Below are 24,267 nucleotides of genomic sequence, written 5' to 3'. Positions count from 1 at the left end.
GGCTGCTCTTGGGGCAGAGGATTCCTGAGGTTGTCAGTGGGGCTAAGGTAGCATGGGAGTGCTGTCAGGCAGGGGCTCCTGCCCCTGCAGAGGCTCGTTCTCCTCGTCCAGTTTACTACTGAGGAGAGGAAGGGGGACAGCCCATCAACATTCCGTTTTCACAGGCACATTCCTGCCCATGGCCCTCCCCCAGCTGTTCAGAGTCAGCTTCTGTTAACCAGGCAGTGCTCTGCGTCCCACAAGGGCTGTAGATATCCTGATTTCAGGCTAATGCTGAAGGACCAGTGAGAAGTGACTTACCTGAAGTCACATGGCTAGTAAGGGCAGAACCACCAGTGACCTTGCGGAGCATACCTGCTCAAGGCTCAAGCTGTCCCCCACTGCCATCCCTGCTTTTAATTTCTCTGGGAGCTCTGGAACCTCTAAAAATAAAGCTTTGCCTCCCTTCAATCCCTTGAGCCATTACTAGCTCCACTGCCCCATTCTCACTGTAATGTGCTGGACAGTTTTCTTTGCAGCCCTCCCAAGTGGAGGCAGCTTGTTCTCAAACCCAGCTGGCCCACGGCAGCTGTACCACCAGCTCTGTGGCTGTCCCCCCAGGCATCCCAGGCCCTCTGCCTTGGCCATCCAAGATTATGGCACCTGACTGATTGCTCCAGTGACCTCCTCATTGGAGAACACATCCACTTCTCTGGCCTTTCAATTCCTTGACTTTCTTGGCCCTAATAACCTTCGCTGCTCACACTCAGGCATCCTCCTCAGCCTTGCCCATTCACTGGGCTCATGCCCAAACTCTTCACCCGTCCATGGCCCACCGTCTGTGCTTTCCCTCCTGGCTGCTGTCCCTGCTCTCACACCTCATGAGGGCAAAGAGCCTGGACTACTCCCTGGGCTTCCAGGTCCTCTTCCTCAACACCAATCATTTCAGACACTCGTACCAAAGTTCCCCATCTTGTTCTACCCCTGACATTCCCAGAAAAGCCCCTCAACCTCAAATTCTTTGCACGGCTACCACGTTTGCCAGAGAAAACCACATAACCATGCATAGTGAAGTCAGTTGTTACAGGTTATGGTTTACAACACTGTCTGCACCTTTAATGCTACCTGGAAATCCTTTAACCTTCCCTAGTCAGCTTCTTTGCACACTCCCCACAGATATTTCAACTTCCACCACCTACTCCTTGAAACCTTTATTCCACTCCCAGCCACCCCCTCGCTCTCTCAGCAGGTGCTCTTGCTTCCTACTCCACAGAGAAAAAAGGCCACCAGGCCGGGGGAGCTCAACTCTGCTCAGAGGAACTTACGCTCTCCCCTCCTGCCTTGAGCAAGCCTGTTCCTTTCTTAGGCCATCACGTCCACCTCGCTTGAGAGCCTGTCTCTCCTATGGCCCTCTCTCTTCAATGCTTTCTTTCTTTTTTACATCCTAAATACTAAAATCTCCTTAACCTTGAGAAAAATCCTTTGGAGCTGTGTCTCCTTCAAGCTACTCTCTTGCTGCATGAAAATAACTCCTTCCTTTTACTGACAAACTTTTTTTAATTACAGCAATTATTGTATTAAAAGAATTCTCAAACTTCTTGCAACAGTGATGGAGGAGCTACTTAGCCTGTTCCTGAGTCCTCTCTACCAGCTGCCCCTCAACTTTATGACCTGGTTTGGGCCTTTCCAATACCATGAAAAGTGTCCCCACAAACCACTCAAATGATCTCTCCACTGCCACGTTCAATAGCCTGTCTTCTGTCCTCATCCTTATGGTCATCTCAAAGCATTTGACATGGTTAGCTCCCCTGCTTTCTTGAGTTTTTCCCCTCTTTGGTTTGTGATTGAGTTCCTCAGGGTTCTGTCCCTGTCCCCTTCTCTCCGCCACACTCTCTCCACCAGGATGATTGAGCTCATCCTCTGTCCTACCATCTTTAAGACAACAACCCAGAAGCACATCTCCAGCCCAGAGCCCTGTCCTTTTCAAACTGCCCCTGGGCATCTCCAGCTGGATGCTCTATAGATATCTCAAAGGTCTCATACTGGGTCAGTTCTCTTTCCCCAGAACCTGTTCCTCCTCCTGCCCAGCCCTAAGCCCCTCTACTCGTGAGGTCATTACTAGCTTCTCCAGGACTAGAAAAGCCTTCTCCTGGTTCCCCTGCCTCCTGACCAGCCTCAACTCTGCCTTCTTAGCTTATCACCTAAAACACATCTTCAGGTGGCAAGCAAGGCCCTTCCCCATCAGTCCCCACCCTGACTTCCAACCTCATCACCAAACATTCTCTGAAATCTCCACCCAGACTGACAGACAGACAGATACACACACACACACACACACACACACTCACTCACTCACCTTAGGCTCTACCCTTCTAAATGTCTCACTTTCTTCCCTGGAATACCTTCCTGGACTCCTCAGCCTAACAAACCACCAGATTGCTCCAAGACCCGGCTCATTTGTTAACTCTTCTATGAAGCCTTCTTTAATATACCTCCTATCCCAACTTGGTTGTTCTGCCTTCTGTGCTGCCCAAAGCATGTTTCATTCTTTTATTGGAGCATTCTCAACACTGCTGTCAGTCATCTGTTTGCTGTTGGTCCCTACTGCACTGTGAGCTCCTCCAGGACAGGGAGGAATTCCCTCCCCTCCCCTCATCTCTGTCTCCAGCTTTGACAGAGGACCAGGCACTAGAAGCCCTTCACAAATGTGACACAACAGGCTTAGGCCTCCCAACTCCCAGACCCGAGTTCTTACTCCCTGCTCACCTGGACTCAGAGCTGGAATCCAATGGGGGGATCCTGTCCAGCACTTCTTGGACCTGTTGCTGCAGTAACCACTCTTTCTCAGGGTCCTGCCATTGAGCTGCAGCCAGCTGCAGCTGGGGGCCCTCCTCGTCACTGGAGTCCCTGTAGAAGCCTCCCATCTCAGTGGCCCAGAGAGGTCCTGGGGAAGGGGTGGCCACCCCCACAGCCCCACAGACTCCAGCCACTCCATGTCTCTGGAAGACTCACTGCTCCAGCTCCAGGTCCCCCTGGTAGGAAAGGGAAGATGCACACACAGAGCAGGTGTTGTCCAGGAGGGAGAAGCAGGTGGGGCAAAAGAGACCTGGAGAGGCCAGGAGGGAAGGAGGTGAATGTGAGCTTACCCGTCTTGCCACCCCCATCACCCCCCACCACCTACTGTGCCCTCAGGCTTCCTCTGCCTCTGCTATTCTCCCCCACCCTGTCAAGCGGTGCCCACTGGGAAGGGCTGCAATGCCACTTGTGTATGAATCCTGTCAGCACACAGGAGAATTAAGGCAAGCACGGAGAAAATTAGTTTGGGGGAGGGGTATGTAAATGAAAACATGCATAGTAATGAAGGGTGGGGTGCTAAAGGTGAAGTATAGGAGTCCATAAGGGCAGCACTACAGTTGATTGTCATATGCAGGGAGAGGCGCACTCCCCAGGGGTCTAACCTCGGCAGCCCGGGGTACTGCAGGACACAAAACTCTCTGTGTCTCCTTCATCCTGGGGTTGCCCACAGCCCAGGCAGTAGGCCTGGCGCAGCTGAAAGTAGCTGAGGAGCGGAGCCAGGAAGGGGCACCTGCAGAGAGGGTCCCCAGACCCTGAGCAGACCAATACAGCCAGCCACCACCACCACCACCACCCCACTCTCCAGCATCAACCTCCAAATAACAGGTAGACCTTCCTGCAGTCTCTAACCTCCACCCCTCGGATTATTGCCTCTCTGTTGCCCTGTCCTCCTCCCTTCACTCCCAGCTCTAAGAATTCTCATCTCTAATTCTTTCAAGGCATGAATGGCATGGACTGGGTACCCTTTTCAACCACATCTCTTAACACTTTGGGAAGACTGTGATCCATTCTGACCTCTGGCTCTTTTTCTGTCCCTTCTCACCTCACCCCCAGAAGGAATGTGCGGGAAGGATGGTGGGCTCACCACTTGGCCAGCATACGGAGGACATTCATCTGGCCCTGGTCAGCTGCCCGCCGCCTTGCTGCTCGGTGCAGGGCAGCTGGCAGGTTTGTTCTGCGACTCAGAAGTAGGTTGTACAGGTAGGCGATCCTCTCCTGGTCGATGGGAGATCAAGAATGGGATCCTTCTTTATTTTATTATAATTATTTTAACAAGGAAATTTATTGGCTTTTGGGTGGTATTCAGGCAAAGGGTGATCTTGAAGGCAAGTCGTTATCGTCAGCAAGGTTTGAGTTTCTCCTCCTTCCCTCAGCTCACACTGTTCCATCTGCCTGGAATGCCCTCTGCACCCATCCCCACTCCTCCTCTGGGTTTCCATAGCACTTTATCCATTCCTTAATAAAACCACTTTAAAAATGGTAACCTCTTGTTAAAAGCCTGTCTGGCATGCCACTGAATTGTTCACTTTTAAATGGTTACTTTTATGTTCTATGAATTTCACCTTGATTTTTTTTTTTAAAAAAAAAGCCTGTCTGACCTGCCCTGAGCCTGTGAGCTCCAGACTGTGTCTGGTTCGTCCTCGTGTCCTTGGAGCCCAGCATGGTGACTGGCATACAGTAGATGCTCAGGAAATGGTTAGTAAAAACGTTAACAGAGGGCAAGTTCCCATTCACACCCTGCCATGCCAACACCATGCCCTCCCTCCCAGATGATTTTAACAGCACTCAGGAAGCAAACTCTGTCTCAGGAAGCCCTGCCCCAAGGGGCGCTATTTCTTCCTGCCCCATCTGGGGTCCAACCAGAGACGAGAGGGCTGGGCCTGCTGGAGGACTCCCAGTTCCCCAAAGCCAAGATAGAAGGCCACTCGCTTGGCATCCTGGGGAGGGGACAGGGACGGGCTGCCCATCACAGACCCCTCACCTGCTCCCGGGATGGGTAGTAGGAGGCACAGATGACCCGCCGCAGCCGACTGACGTAGTTGCCGAGCAGAGTGATGAAGAAGCACAGGCCATACATGATGCCTGGGAGCACAGCAGGCACAGCAAACATTGCTGGGGGGGCGAGCACCAGGCAGCAGCTGCGCCCCAGGTCCGCCCCCACCCCCAGCAGCCTGTGCCCTTGTGCCCTGAACAGTGCCCTTCCCCCCCGTGCCCTCAGGGGTGCAGTCGATACCAATGGCTATGTAACTGCTGGAGTCAGGCTCCGAGGGATGCAAGAGGCAGCGCCGGGACAAGATGCTGATGTTGCCTTGTTGCAGGACATCAAATGCCGATACCAAGTCACGGTAAATATTCCCAGTAAAGCCCGTCCCTTCCACGGATATGGACATTATCACGGGGCCTGGTGCAAAGATACTGAGTGAGAGATGCCATGGCAGTTGCCCACTCCAGCAAGCAGGAAAGGCCACAGCTTCCTGGAAAGTAGGGCAGTGCAGGCCCTAGGGATGTCCCCAGCCAGGGCCTTTGATGCTCAAGGCACCCACATGGTGCTGTGGCACCTGTCCTGGCCCCGTGGTCCAGCTGGGTGGTATGGGTGCTTGGTCTGCCTGTGCAGGCCACAACACCTGAGGTGAGCTTAATGGTCTGTGAATCCATCCCCCGCCTCCATGACCACCCAGAAGCACTTATTTTAAAGCATTTGCAGAGCACTAACTGAGTAACGGGGCACTAGAGGAGGTGCTTGGTTGCTTCTGTTTGTTTTACTTTTTCATGGGACCGCTGGTACACAGAATTAATTATATCCCTTGGTTCATGGCACATTCCCAATCAATGGTCTACCAGGTTCTCATTTACTTACTTACACACATGAGCTCATTTCCTCCTTGCAGAGGCCCAGAGGGGTTGCTACCATCATTACCCCACTGTTCAAGTGAGGAAACTGAAGCTCTGAGAGGTTAAGCAACTTACTTAAGATCACCACCTGGTAATGGGCAGAGCTGGGAGAGCTGGGGTTTGAACCCAGGTCAGTCTGACTCTAGAGCTTGTGTTTTTAACTACTTTGCTAGGTGATAACCTTGAACTGGAAACAGGTGGTATTAGGCAGAAGACCGGGTTGGAAGAGGGGCAAAGTCAGGGGCTGATGAGTGACAGTGACATGGGGATATTTGGGCAGTCCCCAGGAATGAGGGTGGGAGATGAAGCTCAGGAGAGGACGGGCAGGATGCAGGAGCAGGGCAAGGGACTGCAGCGGGGCAGGGGTGGGGGTCGGTGCTTACTGCGGGCAACAATCTCCCCCTGCAAATGGTGCCGGGCCAGATCGAGCACCCAGAAAACAGCATAGTCCAGGAAGACCAGGAGCAGAGCAAGGAGGAGGTGCTGGATAAGGCTGAAGATCCCCAGGACGTAAAAAATACGCTCCCATCGAGACAAGAAGATGGAGCCTGCGTGGGAGTGGGAAAGTCAGGGAGATGCTCCTCAATTCTCCCCCACGCCAGACCACAGCTCCCGGAGAGGGCTCCTGACCCTGACCGAGCCTAGGTCTCTGCTCACCTGAAAAACTGAAGGGACCCATGGGCAAGGGTAGAAAGGACTCTTTCAGGGCAGGTGGGCCCTGTGGCTAGAGGTGCTGATCTAGCATCTCTGCCTGGCCCCAGAGACCCACCCCCACCCCCAGGCTCCAGGAACCCTTCCGGGGCATCCCTGATCCCCTTACCCAGCCACCCACCTGGCACAGACGGTCCTCCCACCTAGGCTGCATCTCCCCCACGTCAGCACATCCTCACTTCTGTCCTCCTTGCCCCGGAAGACTTCCTCACTTGACCTCCCTTGCTCTGTATCCACTCCCCACCTATCCTTCCCTCTTTCCTGACAGCATCTGCCCCTTCTATCTCTGTCTTGGTTCTCTGCTCTGTCCCTTTTCAGACTTAGGGCTCCCCAAGGACTGGGCTCTGTCTCCTCCTCAGCTGGAGCACAGGGTTTAGGGTGGGGGCAGTGGGGCTGGGAAAGCCCTGGCCTCCCTCGGAGCCCCTACTCCTCCTGCCCTCAGGACCCTCACTTGGTTGGATGTAGTTGCTAGTCTCGTGGCCACTGAGGGGCAGCACTGTGGGCAACCCCGCCTCGGAGCGGACATCCTCCATGCGTAGGAACCGGCCGGTGATGTAGATGTTGTCGAAACCATCATGTTTCAGGTAACAGTACCGATAAAACAGGGCTCTGGGGTGGGGGGAGTATACACGAGGCCCCTCACACCCCTGACCAGACCCCACAGGACACTCCCCCACCCCCACCCCACAACCTTAGCTCTAAGCATGCCATGGTGGGGGGGGGGGGAGCTGCCGGGGAACTCCACAGCCCCAGACCCGCCCCACAGCCCCTCACTCGAGGTAGAGAAACGTGATCAGCAGTGGCGTGGTGTAGCCCATCACAGCCAGGGCCTCCCGGATGTGGTACAGCTTCATGCTGACAGCCTCGTGGAGGTCCACAGCGACCTGGGACAGGCTCCGAGAGGCATTGAGATTCACAGAGAAGCGGTGGGTGGCTGTCATGTTGAACTCAAACTCCCGACGCACCCGGTTAATCAACTTCTTCACCGCTGGAGCCAGCAGGTTCAGGGAGAGATATGAACGGGGACAGTTAGGAGGGGCCCAGGGGAGCCCGGGTACCCCATGGCTCACACACCAGCCAGGCACCCTCAGCATCTGGACCTGTGGTGGATTGAGGAGGAGCTCAAAGGCTCCATGTGTCTGTGCCATCGACAGCATCCCCAGCGCCCGGCTCCACGCCTGGCACACAGTAGACTCCATAAAGGTATGTTAAGCCAATCAATGAATGATTTCAGTGACCAGCTCTGGGGTGCAGGAGGCTCTGGTTCTAGTCCCAGCTTCTGCCCTAAAGTCAAGCTTTGGTGAGGTCCCCTTCGTTTGCTGGGCCTCATCTCTACAGCACTGGTGTTGACCTGGGGAACCCCTTGCAGTCCTTCCACGTTCATGCATTCCCATCCGTGGACTCGGGACTCTCCCGGGCTGCCCATGGCAGGGTGAAGAGGGGAGACCCCCAGCAGCACCAGAGACTGCAGGAGCCAGGAGGGGGCTCACTCACGGGTGCCGATTGTCTTGCGCAGGAAGGGCTGGATGTACCGTGGGATGATGCAGAACACCTGGGCCACTGAGAGCCGGACACTGTGTCAAGATTTGGGGCGGAGGCATGCAAGCAGCCACCTCCACCTCCAGGGACCCTCTTCTAACCGCCCCTCCTTCTTCGCTTTTTGCTTCTCCTTCTTGGCCTCCATACTGACTTGAAACCTTTTGGCCTCTCCCTCTTGCCCAACGTCCATTGGTCCTTCCCTTTTGCCCCCTCCCCCTACTGGGCTTGCCAACCATGTGGCCCCATATTGCTCATCCCCTGTTGGTCGCCCTGAGCCTGCCCTTCCGATTGATGCCTACACTGGTCCCGCCCCCTGTTAGCTCCTCCCTCCAGGTAGCCCCCTGGCCTCACCGCTGGCAAGTCCACAGAGCGCCAGCTTGAAGGGCATGAGCACGTAGCACAGGTGGTAGGCTTGTGGTATGACTTTCATGCAGTTGTCCTTGGCATCATCGAAGATCCGAGCGCACTTGGAGTACGGGCTGCCCAGCTCCGCGTTGCACACTTCCCCAATGTGCACCAGCCAATACCACACATTCCGCAGGGCCCTGGCTGGGGAGGAGTGTGGGATTGGCACCAGGGACCGGAGTCCTGCAGCGTCTTCTCAGAGGACTGAGGAACACCAGGGTTGTACCCAGAGCTGGAGAGGCCGGTAGCCAGGGGCCCAGCTTTGCTGTATCTGGGGGGTACCAGTCAGCCCCCAGGAGGGGCAGGAAGAGGCCTCCCATCCCACTCCCCACCCCCCAAAAGACCCAGACATGCTAATATGCTGACCTATATGCTTCACACCATCAATGATGGACCGAAAAAACTTGCGGATCCGGTCGGCCACCATTTTAGCCTTCTGGGCAATAGCTTTAATCTTATTCAGGGCACCTGTGGGTCAGGGGGGCACTGTGGGGCCTCATCCACTGACCCTGGGGTAGGGATAGGAAAGGGGGCTGCTACCCCAGAGGTGGGGAGCCTGGACACTCAGGTCTGGGAGAGTGTTAATCTGGCAGAGAGCAAGGATGAAGGAGTCTAACTGGGCCCAGAGGGTCCTTTCCAGGACCCAATAACAGCAGAGAAGGAGGGAGCCAGAGGCCTACGGAACACGCAGGACAAAGGGGACTTGGGGGCCAGTGCGGGACCGGGGGGCCTTACTGACTAAGGGCTGCTTGACCCGCTGCAGCACTTCAGTGGTCTGGTTCAGGGCCAGCTCCGCCCCACAGGCCACGGCCTCGCTGGCCCGGGTGAAGTTGCGAAGGGTGTTGGCACAAGGCCCTAGCAGCACTAACCCAAAGGCAGCCACCAACAGGAGGGTCCGGCCCTGCCCTGGAGAGAGGTCCCCATCAGAACCAGGATCCCAGCCCCGCACACAGCTGAACAGACAAGTCCCTCACCCAAGCCTTCAGAATATTTCCCTCAGCCAGCCCTCTCCCCCAGGCTCCCTCGTGCCGCAGCCCCTGCCTCAGGACCCGTCGTCCCTCCAGCCCCACCCTCACCCCCAACCGGATGCCAGGCTCACTGGAGAAGGCCTGGGGCAGCAGCAGGAAGACAGTGACTCGCACTTGGCGAGAGAAGCCCAGGCCCAGGCTGAGGAAGGCGGCCAAAGTGAGGGTGCCCACCAGGCAGCTCCAGGGGCTGTGCCCCATCGCCAGCAGCTCCAGGAGCCCATAGGCCGTGGCCAAGGACAAGCCCAGGGCAAAGCCTCCCAGGCTGCGGACCACGGACTGCACCATGCTGGGCTCCTCAACCCCCAAGGTTGGCAAGACATTCTTCAGGACGTTGGGCATGGCTGCTGAGACCAAATGTCTCCAGGAGATGCCCACCAGGTTCTGTGGCTCTTAAAGGGTCGTGGAATTTCTCACCATATTCTAAGGTTCCGGAGGGCTCTTACTGTGTGCTTCTTAGAATCCCCTTATCCAGTTCCAAGGATAAGGTTGGGGACAGGTAGGTCTCTAATCTTCTTCCCCATATCTCAGAGCAGAGGGATCAAAAGACACAGATCTTGGACAAACGCTGTGGGGAAGGCAGAGGACACAGGTTCTGGTTCTGATGGAGATGTCTGCCCCAGAGCAGGGTCGGACACTGCTGTTAGTGGCTGCCTTGGCTCTGCAAGCTCCTTCTCTTGCCAGAATCTCATGTCCAAGGAGATCCCTGAGACTGCTGGGGTGAGACGGGGTGCCCTAGGGCAGACTTATGGATGTCAAACCTGATCAGGATGGAGCGAACAGACAAGGAAGGAAACCACCCCACACCAGTGAGTCAGCCATCAGAGACCCTGGCCTCTTCCCAGAAGCCCCCGGTCCCTACTCCTCTCATCCAGTCTCTCCTGCAGAGATCCCCCACCCTTTTCCCCCTCTTGGAGTCCCCCAGCCCCTGCCCCTCTCTTCTAGTGCCCTCCCCCCACTTTCCTTTTTTCTGCCTCATACCTGCCTCACTTCTTCAGGGTCCCTCATCCTCCTCCAGAATGCCTCAAGTTCCTGCCACCCTCATCTACTTCCCCGCAATTCCCTACCCCTTCTCCCCCCACAAGCCCCTAATCCTAACGAGCCACATCCCAGCCAGAAGAGAGGGTTGTTGGCCCTGCTGAACTAATCCGTTTGACTCTTCAGCGGTGCAGAGGTTCCTGAGCTGGGGGCTGCCCGTGTCGTGTAAACAGTTCTTGTGGCGTCAGCCGGGGGAGTTTCCCATCACTGCTTTCCTGCTGGGGGCAGGTACCGGGGGGATCCTGGCCATAGGTGAGTGTGGAAGCAGAAGATCAGGGGTCGGGGTGGGGGGAGGCAGCGCGGGATCTGTATTTTGACCTTTAGCTTGATTCTGTGCCCCTAGGTCTCTTTCAGCTCCTGGTGAACCCAATGAACATCTATGAAGATCAGAAGATGGTGATGATGTACAGTCTGGCAGGTTAGTGCTGGGCAAACGCCAGGGACACTCAAGAGGCTTGTGGAGGGCGGCCCAGTCCTGGATGCCCAGAGAGGACTCAGAGATTGTTTCTTCTGTGCCCAAGCATCCCTTGTGGCTTCAGCTTTTTCCTAGACTTTGGGGGAGGGCCCCAGTCTGAGGAGGAGACACTGTCCTTGCCCTCAAGGAGACTCCCCAGTATGAGGGACTCCCCATTGCCCGCATGATATAGGCCAAACCCCGGGACCCCTCATAATCCCCATCTCTCCTGACCTTCCTGGACTCATTTCCTGCTCTTTCTGAGAAATTAAATTCATTCATTCATTTAACATTTATTACGCACCTGCTGAGGATTCATCAGTGAACAAGATTGAGAAGTACCAGCTCTTTTGGAGTTTACAGTCTAGTGGAGCGAGTTAGACAATAAATGGACAAATAAATAAAGAAGGGCATTTCTGATGGCGACAAAGGCTATGAAAAATGTAAAACAGGGGGATGTAATTGAAAACAACTGGGGAGCTAGTGTAGCTTGAGTAGTCAGGGAAGGCTTCTTGGAGAAGGTGACATTTGAAAGGAAACCTTGAATCAGGAAGTGTTGGGCTACAAGAATAGAAAATCCACCTAGAAGTGGCCAAGTAGTAGACAAAGTTTATTATCTCACATAACAGAAAGTCTCAAGGTGGGGGATTTACAGGGTTTGGACAATCCAGCAGCTCAGCAGTCCCACCAAGGACCCCGGTTCCTTTGTCTTCCCTCTCTGCCGTCTTTGGCCTGTCAGCCACTCCTCTTCAGGTCACAAAATAAGAGCTACTCCAGCATCACATCTTCACACAACAAGTCGTAAGACCAGAAAACAGAGGCAGTTACATCCCTTCCTCGTGTCTCTTTTTTAGGGTCAAAGAAAACTTTCCCAGAATCCCCCAGAAGACTGCCCTCCACTTCTCATTGGTCAGAACTGCAGCACATGCCCTTTCCCAAATCCATTCCAGGCAAGGGGAATAGAATCAGCAACTTCACCAGTTTATTGAATGGACTAACCTCCATGGGATACCAACAGGAAACTAATTTTCCCTACCCACTGTGTTCAAACATGCTTTGCCTATTGATGACCAATGAAGCAGACCCTTAGCTTTCTGGTTATTTTTCAATTAGAAGACTTAGACCCGCTTCAGTAACCATGCCTTATTTTTAGGGCAGTCTGTATCAAAATTTCAGTCTTACATCCATTCCCAAGCATCTTCCTCCTCCCACCAGCAATTCAGGCCTGATCCCTGGAGCAGGGTCCTGCAGTAGAAAAGGGAGCTTGGCCTGCTCTTTCACATTTTTCTCCATTTCCTTCCCTTCTGGCTCTTTTGATGTCAGAAGGGGAATTAGAAGAATTAGAGGAAAAGGGACAAAAGTCTTAAGCCACCGACGCTGCTATAATTCCACTGCCGGTACCCTCTGTGTGGCCGGCATTTGACCCACTGGCCACCTTGGGGGTCCTGGGTGGCTCTGTATAGACTGCGGCAGTGCCCAGTTTCCTGCTGAGGGCAATGCTCTCTTCAGGTGACCTCGCATGAAGCCCCTTCCCCCCAGTTCCTGCAGGCCACCCACAGCTTCTTACTTTTGGACCCTTCCCCAAGCAGGCTGCCCTCTTGTTCAGGGCCTGTTGCTGTCTGCAGTGTTCACTTGCCCCAGAGGAAAGGCAGACATCCTTCCCCAGCCAAACTGGGGAGGCAGGGCACCTGTTGCCTGCCTTCTCTTTTGCCATGATGAGAAGCATGTACCGGTCTCCATGTCCCCCTTCCCCCCACATTCTGGGAGAGCCTCTACTGAGTTCTCCCATGCACTTTCTGGAGCTCTCTGCACTGGTGGCAGCCTTGAAGTGGCCCTATGAGTCGGTCCTGCAGCTCAACAGTCTCTGGGACCTCCTCCCTTGACATGAAGAAGGGAACACCCATCCTCTCCTCCTAAGACTGCCTACTCCAGCAGCTTGTCTCGGCTTCCAAAAATCTCAGATTTCTGGCCTTATCTTCATATACACTGGTTGGGATAGAGGGGTGAGGGATTAGTTTGGTTCTACCGTAAGCCCGGAGAGGATATCTGAAGCAACGTGAGGTTCTCTTTTGAATGGAGAACATCTACTTGACAACGATCATCCTCAGCTTGAGGCTTTGGTCAAGAGGCCAAGACCACAGAACAAGTCCCTTTCAACTTGATTGGGTTAGACAGACCCAGATTTACCCCCTGGGGCCAGGGCAGGGCCAGACCATTGCCCTTGAACAAACCCCAAGTTGTGTTAGCAAGGAAGCAAGCAGGAAAAAAAATTGTTGGGTGGCACCTGACAGGGCTTGCAACAAACTTGTATGACTGGGTGGAGCCAGCCACATGAAGAATCTGGGGAGGAGTGCCCCTGGCAGGGGGCAAAGACCTGAGAGGATGAATGAACTTGGCATGTGCAAAGAACAGCAAGGCCTGGGTGGGTGGACCTGGTGGGTGGAGGGCCGAGCAGCCGCAGAGCACTTCAGAAGGCAGGCAGGGGCCAGATCATGAGGGTCTGTAGACCATGACAAGGGAGTTTGGATTTTTCCCAAGTGTGGTAAGGAAGTCACTGGATGGTTTTAAGTGGGGAAGGAACATGATCTGATTAAGGTTTTTACAAGATCACTCTGGCTGCTGTGTGAAATTTTTAAATATAAAGTGGTAAGAGAGGAAGTGGGGGGACTAGTTAGGAGGCTATAGCCCAAGTGAGAGATGATGGGCAGTGGCAATGGAGGGAAATGTAAATATTTGGGGTTTGCTTTGGCGATGGCTGAGCGAACACTCCATCAACACAGGAATCTTCTAGGTTCTCTGACCAGCTTATGCTGTTGCTTGGGCCTGGAATGTCGTCTGCTCCTCCTAACAACACTTACTCATCTTCCAGGCCCAGCTGACACATCATCTCCTTTGTCCAGCCTTCCCAGCCCCACCCCTGCCTGCAGAAATACCCACTCCCTCTTCGGCTCCCACAGCCCTTTAGAAGCACCTCCCTTATGCACTTAACACATCGTGTTGTAGTCATTTGTTTACATGTCTGTCTCTCTCCCTGGATTATGAGCTTCCAGGAGTTCAGGTCTCCTTGCAGAGACCACAGGGAGACATATGTGAAACTGCTAAAACACACCGGGTGGTACATGATTAAGGGCTAAAATTAGGGGCTGAGATCACCAGTGCTGAAGGTGTCAGAGCATGGGGGGTATCCAGGTGGGCTCAGACCTCTCTTCTGACTGCTCTGAGCACCCAGACCCATTTCCAGAATTTTTCTCTTGCTCTCTCTGCTCCCTTAGCACTTAGGGTAAGTCTGAGCCCAGGATGGATCACAAAGTATTGACCCCCTTCCCTAACACAAATATACTCATATATACTCACAATGTCAATTGACTTTTCAGTATCTAGCCGTCTCTCCCCTTCTAGAGGGTGGTACACAATTGAACTCTGTCAATGGCTGTTGAATGAATGAATGAATGAATGAATGAATAATTGAGTAACCTGGTGACGTGGAGGTTCTATCAGAGTCAGTGTAAATGGGATAAGGGCAGGAAGGTGGTGATTCCAGAAGGGAATTGTGGCAGGCGGGGGCACTGGTAGACATGGAAGGCAAAGCAGCGTCCTCACCCTGCCCCACCATCTCCTGGGCTCTCCTGACAGGCTTGGGGGCCATGGGCTGGGGGACGTCCCCTCATATCCGCTGTGCCAGCCTCCTGCTAATACCCAAGATGCTGGGCAGAGAGGGCAGGCTCTTTGTGCTGGGATATGCCTTTGCCGCCATCTATGCAGGTGAGTGTGTGCCCCTGGGTGCCAGTTAGTGGCACTGAAGCAGTGACCCTGGGTGGGCCATCGACTGGGAGCCAGGCCTGGCGAAGTAAAAAGGGTGGGGAGTCAGGAGTCCACCTTCTAATCCCAGCTACTCCAACTCGCCGTGTGCCCCCATGCCCTGAGAGTCATCCCTGGGACTCCTTTGTTTATACAGGTGAAAATATCAGGGTTGAATGAAATGACATCTCATAGACTTCTAGAAGGTGGTCACTCCATGGAGAGCAGGAGTTAGGAACAGGCTTGATAAAGGTGACCTACTGGAGCCTCTTCCCCCAGGGCCAATAGCCAACCTGCGGTACAACCTCAATGAGGTGATAGCGTCGCTGGGCTGCACCGTGGAGCTACAAATCAACAACACCCGCTCGGCCTGGCGTGTCTCCACAGCCCCCCTGCGGGCAGTGTTCAAGGACCTGGTGGTCAGGACCCCACATGGCCAGGGCCTGGGCGTCCCTCTCCCTGGGGAGCAAGATGGTTTGAACTGGGGAGCGGTTACTCTGGATTTTCAGTTTCCCAATGGGGGACATTTCAGGCATTTTTTTTTTTTTGCAAAACTGCCCCCAAACATTGCATAATGTGCCTCTGGGTGGGCAGTACTCTGGCAGTTGGTTGTCAGGAAATTGGGGGCTTTGACCTTGAGGAGTTCAGAGGCTTTGGAGACCAGGGAATTCGAGAGTTGAGTATTAGCAGACTGGAGATTTGGGGTTTTGGAGAATCCAGGAGGTAGGGGCTGAGGGGCTTGAGTATGGAGCTGGACAGTGGGCTGAGAGATTAGGGATGAGAGGTGAAATCTAAGGAATTGAGGAACAGATGTTGAACAAGGGTCTGGGATGGGAGGCGTAAGCTGGAGCTGGGAGCCTGTGAGGTGAGCAGAAGAGAAACACACAGCATTAGATGAGGCAGCCGGGGAAAGGAGAGGATTCCCAAGGACTATGAACTCTGGGAACTCTGAGATGAGAGGCTGTTCCTCAGGGCTGAGGCTCCGTGGAGGCCTGGGGTGGGATCCCGGAGCTTGGCTGATGGGGGGAAGACAGGCTGTCAGGCAGCGGAAACTGATCCCCCATCTGGCCCCTTTCCTCCCTCCCCCAACAACCCCAGAGCAGCAGAGATTCACTGAAGGCTGAGACTCAAAATGTCTCCAACTCCTTTGAGGACCTGGATGCCCAGGTGAAGAGTGAGACTGGCTACAAGCCTGAAGACGCCATGGACATAGATGAGACTGCCCGAGGCATAGAGACTCGCCAGGCCCCAGCCTTCAGACGTCATCTCTCCACACAGAAGATGTTTGAGCGTAGGACCAAGCTGCGTTGCTCCTGTGAGGGGGTGTCCCTGGGTGGGGCGGGCAAAGGTGGGTGGGCCGCAGGGCCAGGGTGTTGGGACTTCAGCTACCCCTTGCCGCTTCCTGCAGATGTGGCAAACAAGGCCAAGCTCAGCTGCTACCGCTGGTTTGACCGAAAGCATGCACAGTGCATGCAACACATCTGGGTCCCGCTGCTCAACCACCTGCTCTGCCTGCCCATGAAGTTCAAGTTCCTCTGTCACATCACCAAGTGTCAGTGAAGCAGCAGGAGGATGGGGAGCTCCAGGGCTGGGGGAGTTGAGTTCTTGGGGACCATTGGGTCGGTGTGGGGCAGAAAAGCAATCAGGTGGAGGGCTTGAGCCCTGAGGACACTGGCACCCTTGGTACCCAGCTCCTCCACTGATTGACTTTGTAATCCAGGGTAAGTTATAGCAAAGCTCTGAGCTTCAACTCTTCATCTGAAAGATGAGCATAATAACAGTATTTATCCCATTAGGGGTTTTTGAGGATTTAAGGGGATGAGCATATAAAGCAGGTAACAGAGCTGGCACAAAGAGAATTGCTCTATAAATGTTGGCTATCATTATTAGCATTCGTTATGGTTATGGACATACAAAAATTAAAATGAGGAAAACACCAGGCCTTGTTCCTGGGAGGAAGAATAAGGAGATTGGAAAGGGGAGACTCAGTGCAATAAAAAGTCATGGACAGAAAGACAGAAAAGCAGGATGAAGAGATTGTGGTGGGGAGGCAGACCAGCTGGGCCAGGCCTGGTGGTTGAGCACGGGGAGGCCCCTGACCTGGCCCCACTGCCCACCAGTGATGGACGTCTGGTGCCGCAATCGCATCCCGGTGGAAGGCAACTTTGGGCAGACCTACGACTCCGTCAACCAGTCTATTCATAACCTGAATAGTGACTTTTCAGCCAACATTGAACTAAAGGTAAGGGGGTGGGGGGGGGTTGGATAGGGAGCAGGGCATGAGGAAGGGTAAGTGACAAGGCCTGGGAGAGAGTTGATGGGGTTTGAGGGAGGGGGGACAACGAGAGGAGTGGTGCTGAGCCAGGTGTTGGCGCTGGGTGACAGGGAGGGCGGCAGTGCCCAGCCTGTAGTGTGCGCAGACCTGGCTTTGGCTCCGAATGGTCATCCAGGTAGAGAGAAGGTATCAGCTGACACAGGAGCAGGGGAGCAAGACTGTGTTGAGGAGGGTGGCAGGCAGAAGGAAGTGACAATCACTGAAGGTCCTGGGAGGATCCAGGGGACATGAGTGGGGCGCCAGGGGAGAGATGCCATGAAGAGGCTGGGTTAGGGCCCTGCGAGGCTGGGGAGGCTGAGACTGGGCCTGTGCACTCCACCAGGAAGAGAGGCAGGCTGGGGTGCTGGGCCTCAACACGAGCTGGGAGAACGTGAGCGCCGAGGTGCAGGACTATGTGATCTACCAGGAGGCCCGGCTGGAGTGGGGCCTGGAGCTGCTGCGGACGCTGCTCTCCTGCACCTTCCTGCTGATCTTAAAGGGGTGAGCCATGAACCCCCCACCCCAGCAGCCCCCTCCCCCCCCACACCCCAGCGGCCCCTTCCTTCTTCTGCTCTGAGCCCCCCCCCAACACTGCTCTGAGGGCAGCTACAAGAATGAACTACCAAGCCCACCCCCCACCTCCAGTCTGAATCCAAATGTTATCTGCCATTAATTTTGCCTTTTCTTTTCATCAAGTTGGGTTTGGCATTTACACAAAATTAAAGGAAACGTGGACATTTTGTAAGAAGAAACGCTACCCATGTCCCTGCCACCTTGAAAGAGCAACCGTCTTCATTTATCTACCTCCTTCTAGCCTTTATCCCAATGCTGGCTTTTTTTTTTTTTTTTAACATTTAGCTTTGACTTTTGATTTTTTTTTTTCTTGCCCTTCATATTCCCCTTGGCTCTGACTTTGTGCCATTTTTATCATCCAATTTTGCTTTCATTTTCTCCTGCCTGCTGCGTTGGCAGTGACTTTCCCTCCATTTGGACCAAAGTCCTCAACCCCACCCAGCCTGGCATCCAGCGGGGCTGCCCTGGGCCTCCCTCTCGCTCCCCTGCTGACCTCTGGACCCTCCACTTCCGTCTTCACCCCCAAGAACCTGAGATGGGCAGAGGATGGGTAAGGGCAGCCACAGGGGCTCTTTCCCTGGCTGGCCCACTTTGTTTGACCTAGAGCGACTGCAAGTGAGTAGTTACCTGTGTACCTAGGGCACCGTGGGGGGACAAAGATGGATGAGCCATAGTTCTGCCTTCCAGAAGCCCATAGTCTAGTTGAGGGGCAAGAGACGCACCCACATGAACAGAGAATGGTTGAAGGGGCATTTTATGGACTAGCTATCAGGACAGATAGGGGAGCTAAACTGGAGTTCCCAGGTCAGCGCTCCCGGAAGGGTCATAACTGGGCTCCAAAGGGCTGTATGTGGAGAGCTGTGATCAAGAAAAGGAAGGGTGTTTTCTTGGAAAGGAATCCTGGCATTTACTGGGCTTAGAGGGCAGAGGCTTGCATGGAGGACTGGGCTAAAGGTGGATATGGCCAGAACAGTCTGGAAAGCCCTGCAAAAGGGCCCTGGACTGGGGAGGGCTGCAGGATGACTGGAGCAGGCTGGAGGCAGGGAGGCCAGGATGGGTCAAAGGTTAGGGAGCCAGGCTGAGGTGGGGCCGGGCAGGGGAGGTTGGCCTGAAATGGAGGGAGCAAGGGGAAAGGTGTGGCAGGACCCAGAGCCAGCTTGGAGACGGAAGGAAGGATGCATAGAGTCAAAAGCCACTTCCAGGTTTTCAACCTAGGTGAGGTCACTCATAGAAGGGACAGAGAGCTGGCCAGTGGGTGGGGCCAGGGCACAGCAGCAGTAGGTGTCTCCACAAGGGGGCACTCACAGTCTTTCTTTGCATTTACAGTTATTTCTATCTTAAAGACAAAGATGTGGATTTTTACAGGGTCCCAGAATGGATAGCTCTGGAACTTATGTTTCACAGTTTACATAGCTATCTCATGTAGTTTTACAGTTCTAAACACATTTCCAGCAATTAACATTTTCCCTTTAGGAGACTGAAGCATTATGTTGGGACTTTGGGAGATATATGGAAGATAGCTACACACACACACACACACACACACAAACACTGCTGTGCTCAGATGTAGTCAGAGAGAGGCGGGGGTGTGTCAGGGGAAAGGGAGATGGTGGTTTGGGATGAGATTTGCTTGAGGTGACCTCCAGATGTTCTACAGGCTCAGCTGAGAGCAGGGACTTGAGAAGTAACTGGGGAAACTATTGTGGATTAGGTGTCCCTGCCACCCAGAGAGGTTTCCCATCTTTGTGCCTTTGCTCCTGCTGTTTCCTCTGCTTGCTATTCATCCTGCAAGGTCCATGCCTTCCCCGACCTCACATGCACAGACGTGCACTACATGACCCACCCCTTCCAGATAGGTGGTATACCCTCCTCCCACAAAATATCCCACCCACCTCTGTTCTATCTCATCAGCTGGGCAGGTCTATGTCTTCCACTGGACAGTGAGCTGCTGGGGGGTCTAGCACAGTGCCTTGGGCATAGATAGTGCTCAATAAATGCTGGTTGGTCAGTTGAATCAATGATTGACTGTGCTTCAAGGAAGCCCTTGGTTGCAGTGGGTAGAAGAGAACCTGGTGGAGGAGCTGGAGATTCCCATACATCTGTCCACAGGGCCTTCTCCTACATGGACAGCTATAACAAGGACATTCGCTTTGACAACATCTACATCAGCACCTACTTCTCTCAGATTGATGAACGCAGGAAGAAGCTGGTGAGTGGGCACAGCCCTGCCCAAGAGTGCCCATCTGCGTGCCCTGTGCAGGCTGCAGGCTCCAGGAGGGCAGAGGGGAAAGGGGAGGGGGCCATTGGGGTTCCTCACCATGTGGACATTCTTTTTCTTCCAGGGCAAACGGACCCTGCTGCCACTCCGCAAAGCTGAAGAGAAAACCATCATCTTCCCCTGGAAGCCTACTATCCAGGCCTCAGAAATGAAAAACTTGGTAAGGATGGCGTGGGGGGCAGGCTGCCTTATCCAATAAGAGGCATGAGTCTGAGGGGTGGAGGGCAAAAGGCATTGGAGTGTGCTCCATGCCAAGGCAGGCAGTGCCACCCACCACCACCCCTCCTGCTCCTTGGGCAGGGAGGGGAGCTCCTGGATTTGCTGCCTGTTCTGCTGCTGCTGCTGGTGCTGTGTGGACTGGACTGGGCCCTCTACTCCATCTTTGACACCATCCGCCACCACTCCTTCCTGCAGTATTCCTTCCGCAGTGAGCCTGCCCCCCACCCTGGCTCCAGGCCCTCTTTCTTGCCCGGCTCAGCCCCCAAGAGACCCAGCCTGGAGAACTCCAACTCCTGTGCAGCCACCCGACCCTAACTCTTCCAAATTTGTCTCTTCCTTCTACTGCTTCCACTCCTCTTCTCTGGGTCAGCCCCTCCCTGATGTCCTCAGGGTCAAATCTCAGCCCTGAAGCCTGACAGCTGTCATTGCAGGGGGGCGGGGTAAGGTCTCAGTTCCCCTCCCCCTTTACATCTGTAACAGGGAGTGGTTAGGATTCAGTGAAGTGATGGAAAGTCCTGGGCAGCAGGGAAGTATTTCTATGCCTTGAACCCTCCCCCACATCCAGCCCCCATCCTGCTCCACCCACTTGACTCCAACCCTTTCCTGACACCCCCCCCCCCCACTGTCCCCATACTCCCTGTTCTGACCTCTATCCTGGCCTCAGGCAGTCATAAACTAGAGGTGAAGGTGGAGGGAGACTCCATGCTAGCCCGGCTTCTTCGGAAAACCATTGGGGCCCTTAATACTTCCTCGGAGACCATGGTGGAAACAAACAATATGCGTGAGTGATGCACAAAATTTGGATCAGATAAAGAGGGCTGAGGAGGAGAGGTCAAAAGATTCCAAAGGGAAAAGGTGGGGGACTGGGCCTTGGGTGTGGAAAGACGGGGGTCAGCATGCTTCAGTTGGGGAACTTGGAGGGCTGGTAGGCTTGAAGAGCTGGAGGATGACAAGCTAGGGGCAGAGTAGACTGGGGGCTAGGGCCTTAGGGCCTGAGGGTAGAGGTCCCAGCCTTCTGGAGTAGCGCTATCCAATGCGCTTTCTGCCACGATAGAAACTTCTAGATCTGCACCACATGGAGCCATCAGCCTAGTGGCTACTTTACTGAGAGCAAAGCTCTGGATGGTGAGAGGCAGGCAGGAAGAGAACAGGGGAATTAGGGGCCTAAACTGCCCATCCCACTGGGACGAGGAGCCCAATTCAGGGCTGCCTTGTCCCTTTACTGGCCCCGACCAGACCCCTGACAGGCCTGCCCCCTGCTCCAGCCTGCCTGCCCCAGCCCATGTGCCTGGATGCCGGGGCCTATTTGAAGGCTGCCCTACCGACTGGCCTGCTGGGGTGCTTCTGCCTGTTCCAGGCTTTTGGCTACCGGCTCCGGAGGGTCATCGCAGCCTTCTACTTCCCCAAGGTGTGCCCCTCCCTAGACCGCCCCACCTCTGACATACATGCACACCAGCCCACACCCAGCTCCCTAGCAACCCCAGCCTTTGGGGGTGAAGCGGGGTGCCTTTCCCTCAGCACGGTCACCATCATTGTCCCCCCTCTCCCTGCCCTCAGCGAGAGAAGAAGCGGATTCTGTTCCTCTACAATGAGCTACTGAGGAAAAGAGCTGCCTTCACCAAACTGAGGAGGGCGGCCATCATCAGGCGGGCACGGGAGCAGAGAGCTCCAGTAAGTCCAGGCCCCTGCCGGCTCCTGGCTGGGTCTGAGAACTGTGGGCGAGGGGGCATCTCCCTTCAGTCCACCCAGCACCCACCAAGGGTCCCAGGCCTACTTGAGCTCAATGAGTTCTGACACAATGCATACTAAGGGACTGGACAGCAGGGCCATGGCCATCTCTGTACCCGAGGCCAGCCCAGCTTGCCGTACTCAGAGGACCATCAGGAAGCAGGCAGAAAAGGGAAGTCTGACTTTATTCAATCCAGTCAGAGGAAAGCCAGAAGTGTTCATCAGAAACAGAAGACCCAAGGCAAAGCCACAGGTGCTACTGAGAGGCCTGCAGACCCGAGGCTCAGTGCAGTTCAGAGGAGGAGGAGGCAGCAGGCAGGCTGGGGGTCAGGAAGGCCTCATGAAGGGGGTACATGGTATACACAAAGAGGATAGAGTCAAAAGATCTGAGTTCTAGGACACACTCTGACATTAGGCTCTGTGACCTCATTGGGCCTCAGTTTTCCCTTCTTCAGAATGGGCCCATCTGTAAGGCCTACTCACTGGAGATCAGTGTGGAGTGGTGGTCATGTATGGGGCTCTGGTGCCAGAGAGCATGGGTTTGAGTTCTGGCTCCTCCCCTCACAACCACATTAGCTGTGCGGCCTCGAGCACATTACTTAACCTCTGTGCCTTGGTTTTTCCTTTCTGTAAAATGGGGTTACCTATTCTACTTGTTGTTGTGAAGATTAAATGAGTTCATGTACATAAAACACTCTTATGGTGCTGGCACACAGCTAGGGCTATGTAAGTGATACTGTTATGAGTGTTACTGTTATGACCCCATGCGAATGACCACCTCTCCAAGCATCAGTGTTCTCAGCTGAAAAAGAGATAATAACATCTATCTTAAATGGTTATTGTTTGAATTGAGTTAATTTTCTTACTAAAGGGCCCAACATTGAGGCAGCCATTCTTATTTAATTCAGCCCTAACAAAGCTCCTAAGTGAGAGACTGTGGTTTGCTCACCTCTTTGCTCCAGTGCCTAAATCCCCCAGACCATCCATAGCACACAGTAGGGGCTGAATGAATGAATGATGAGAAAATAAACATGCTGTGATTCCACAACAGGGCCTGAGGTAAACTGGATTTTGATGGAAATGTAAGCAACACCCATTCCAGGCTGAGGGAACAGAATGTGCAAAGACTCAGTGTCCAAAGGAAATGCCAAGTGCCTGAGTTAGTCTAGGAAGAAACTGGCACAGAAGAGGCAGTATTTGGGAAGGGGTAAGGTGGAACAGAGGCTAGAAAAGTACCAGATTACAAAAGGTTCTGAAGGCCAAGCCCAGAAGTTCTGCCTTTGTCTGGCAGGCCATGGGATCCCTGGAGTTTCTTGAGCAAGAGAGTGACTTGATAAGGAGGCCTGAGGAGACCACCTGGCAGTCACATGAGAGAGGGTGGGTGGGGGAACATCATGATCTGGAGCTTGTTACTTGGAATCAGGGCACCTGGGTCCAGCCCAGGTTTGACTCTTTATTAGCTGTGTGCCTTTGGGAAAGTCACTTAACCTTTCTGAAGTTCACTTTTCTCACCTGTAAAGTGGGGATAACAATAATGATAGTTTTATTTGTCCTATTCACTTCTAGGTCTCTGTGAGAACCAAATAAGATTATTTATAGGAAAGTGCAAATGATAGTTGCAGTTGTTGCCTGGGAGGCTGTATCCTCCCACTCTCCACTCTCTGAATGCAGTACGGGAGGGAGACTTTCCAGAACTCACTTCCATAGCACCCCCGGTCTCCAAGGATCTTCGCCAACCCAGCCTCCTCCAATACGTGGGCACTATCAGGCCTTGAGACTTCAGATAAGGAGAGCTGTTCAGACCCCCTCACCCCCTACCTGGCTCTTATCCCTCCTCCCTACAGCGCCACCACCTGGAGGACTTCCTGCACCGCCGCTGCCCCCTCCTGCGCCGCTGGCTGCGCCGACGCTGCGTGGTGTGCCGGGCACCCGAAACGCCCGAGTCCTACGTGTGCCCGACGCCGGGCTGCGAGGCCGTGTACTGCCGGTCGTGCTGGGACGACATGCGGCAGCGGTGCCCGGCCTGCACACCCCGCGAGGAGCTTTCCTCCTCCGACTTCAGCGACAGCAACGACGACGCTACCTATGGGGAGTGAAGGGGCGTCCGATCCGCTCTCCCGCCCTGCTCCTTCTTATTTAATAAAATGCCTAGAATATTCCTGGCGCTGGCGCTTCGCGGGGATCGGCGCTGGGGGGACAGCCCGGCGTTGCCTAGCCGGTAGCCGGGACGACCCGCCCTAGCGACGCTGCCAGGTAAAGGCCCAACGCCCAAGCCGGTCGCACCCGACATCGGCTGGGAGGCGTGGCTACCGCCCAGCAAAGCTGCCGGAAAGAGGCGGTGCCGAGCAGCGGGGGGCGGAGCTGCCGCGGGGGGCGGAGCCCGGCCTCTAAGACCCGGCGCGCGGCGGGGGCGGAGCCTGACACCCGGCCTGGTGGGAGGGGCAGGGGCAGGGGCGGG

General features: G+C 54.5%; 2 protein-coding genes across 9 annotated transcripts; one reads left to right on the top strand and one right to left on the bottom strand.

Moving 5' to 3' along the window:
- The first annotated feature begins 25 nt into the window (after positions 1-25).
- DCST1 (DC-STAMP domain containing 1) lies at positions 26-24,177 on the top strand. Of its 8 annotated transcripts, none has more exons than XM_037825838.1 (22): positions 26-1,777; positions 3,889-4,035; positions 4,424-4,530; positions 5,054-5,180; positions 5,724-5,788; positions 6,151-6,372; positions 6,881-10,216; positions 10,572-10,697; positions 10,789-10,863; positions 14,533-14,661; positions 14,977-15,116; positions 15,796-16,012; positions 16,106-16,249; positions 16,818-16,939; positions 17,355-17,512; positions 19,694-19,793; positions 19,927-20,022; positions 20,163-20,289; positions 20,746-20,862; positions 21,347-21,489; positions 21,639-21,752; positions 23,654-24,177. In XM_037825838.1, exons 7-22 carry the CDS (start codon positions 10,156-10,158, stop codon positions 23,903-23,905), a joined length of 2,121 nt encoding a protein of 706 aa, XP_037681766.1. In that variant the 5' UTR covers positions 26-1,777; positions 3,889-4,035; positions 4,424-4,530; positions 5,054-5,180; positions 5,724-5,788; positions 6,151-6,372; positions 6,881-10,155; the 3' UTR covers positions 23,906-24,177. The 8 variants fall into 8 exon arrangements, 7 of the variants coding, with proteins under 7 accessions (XP_037681766.1, XP_037681765.1, XP_037681764.1 ...); XM_037825837.1 differs by having other exon boundaries at positions 26-3,660; positions 3,892-4,035; XM_037825836.1 differs by having other exon boundaries at positions 26-3,660.
- Positions 43-9,749, bottom strand: DCST2 (DC-STAMP domain containing 2). The gene is made up of 15 exons (XM_037807601.1): positions 9,482-9,749; positions 9,118-9,288; positions 8,749-8,850; positions 8,329-8,526; positions 7,933-7,998; positions 7,213-7,426; positions 6,890-7,047; positions 6,111-6,275; positions 5,069-5,236; positions 4,817-4,917; positions 3,920-4,050; positions 3,438-3,565; positions 2,992-3,085; positions 2,746-2,886; positions 43-118 (listed from the first exon to the last, which is right to left on the bottom strand). The coding sequence occupies exons 1-15, from the start codon at positions 9,747-9,749 to the stop codon at positions 43-45; spliced, it is 2,181 nt and encodes a 726-aa protein (XP_037663529.1).
- Positions 24,178-24,267: the final 90 nt, after the last annotated feature.

This window comes from Choloepus didactylus, chromosome 2, assembly GCF_015220235.1.
Source record: "Choloepus didactylus isolate mChoDid1 chromosome 2, mChoDid1.pri, whole genome shotgun sequence".
NCBI lineage: Eukaryota > Metazoa > Chordata > Mammalia > Pilosa > Megalonychidae > Choloepus > Choloepus didactylus.
The sequence above is the reverse complement of the archived record's forward strand: the minus strand, read 5'-3'. Positions and strand labels throughout refer to the sequence as shown.

Excerpts from the sequence above, each read along its gene's own strand:
- DCST2 (XM_037807601.1), bottom strand. The coding sequence starts at position 9,749 with ATGCCCAACGTCCTGAAGAATGTCTTGCCAACCTTGGGGGTTGAGGAG. Across the intron at positions 7,999-8,328 it reads GCTCTGTGGACTTGCCAGCG|TGGCCCAGGTGTTCTGCATC; the intron begins GTGAGGCCAGGG and ends TCCGGCTCTCAG. Across the intron at positions 6,276-6,889 it reads TAGCAACTACATCCAACCAA|GCTCCATCTTCTTGTCTCGA; the intron begins GTGAGGGTCCTG and ends ACTCCCACGCAG.
- DCST1 (XM_037825838.1), top strand. The coding sequence starts at position 10,156 with ATGGATGTCAAACCTGATCAGGATGGAGCGAACAGACAAGGAAGGAAA. Across the intron at positions 19,794-19,926 it reads ATGAACGCAGGAAGAAGCTG|GGCAAACGGACCCTGCTGCC; the intron begins GTGAGTGGGCAC and ends TTTTTCTTCCAG. Across the intron at positions 21,753-23,653 it reads CACGGGAGCAGAGAGCTCCA|CGCCACCACCTGGAGGACTT; the intron begins GTAAGTCCAGGC and ends TCCTCCCTACAG.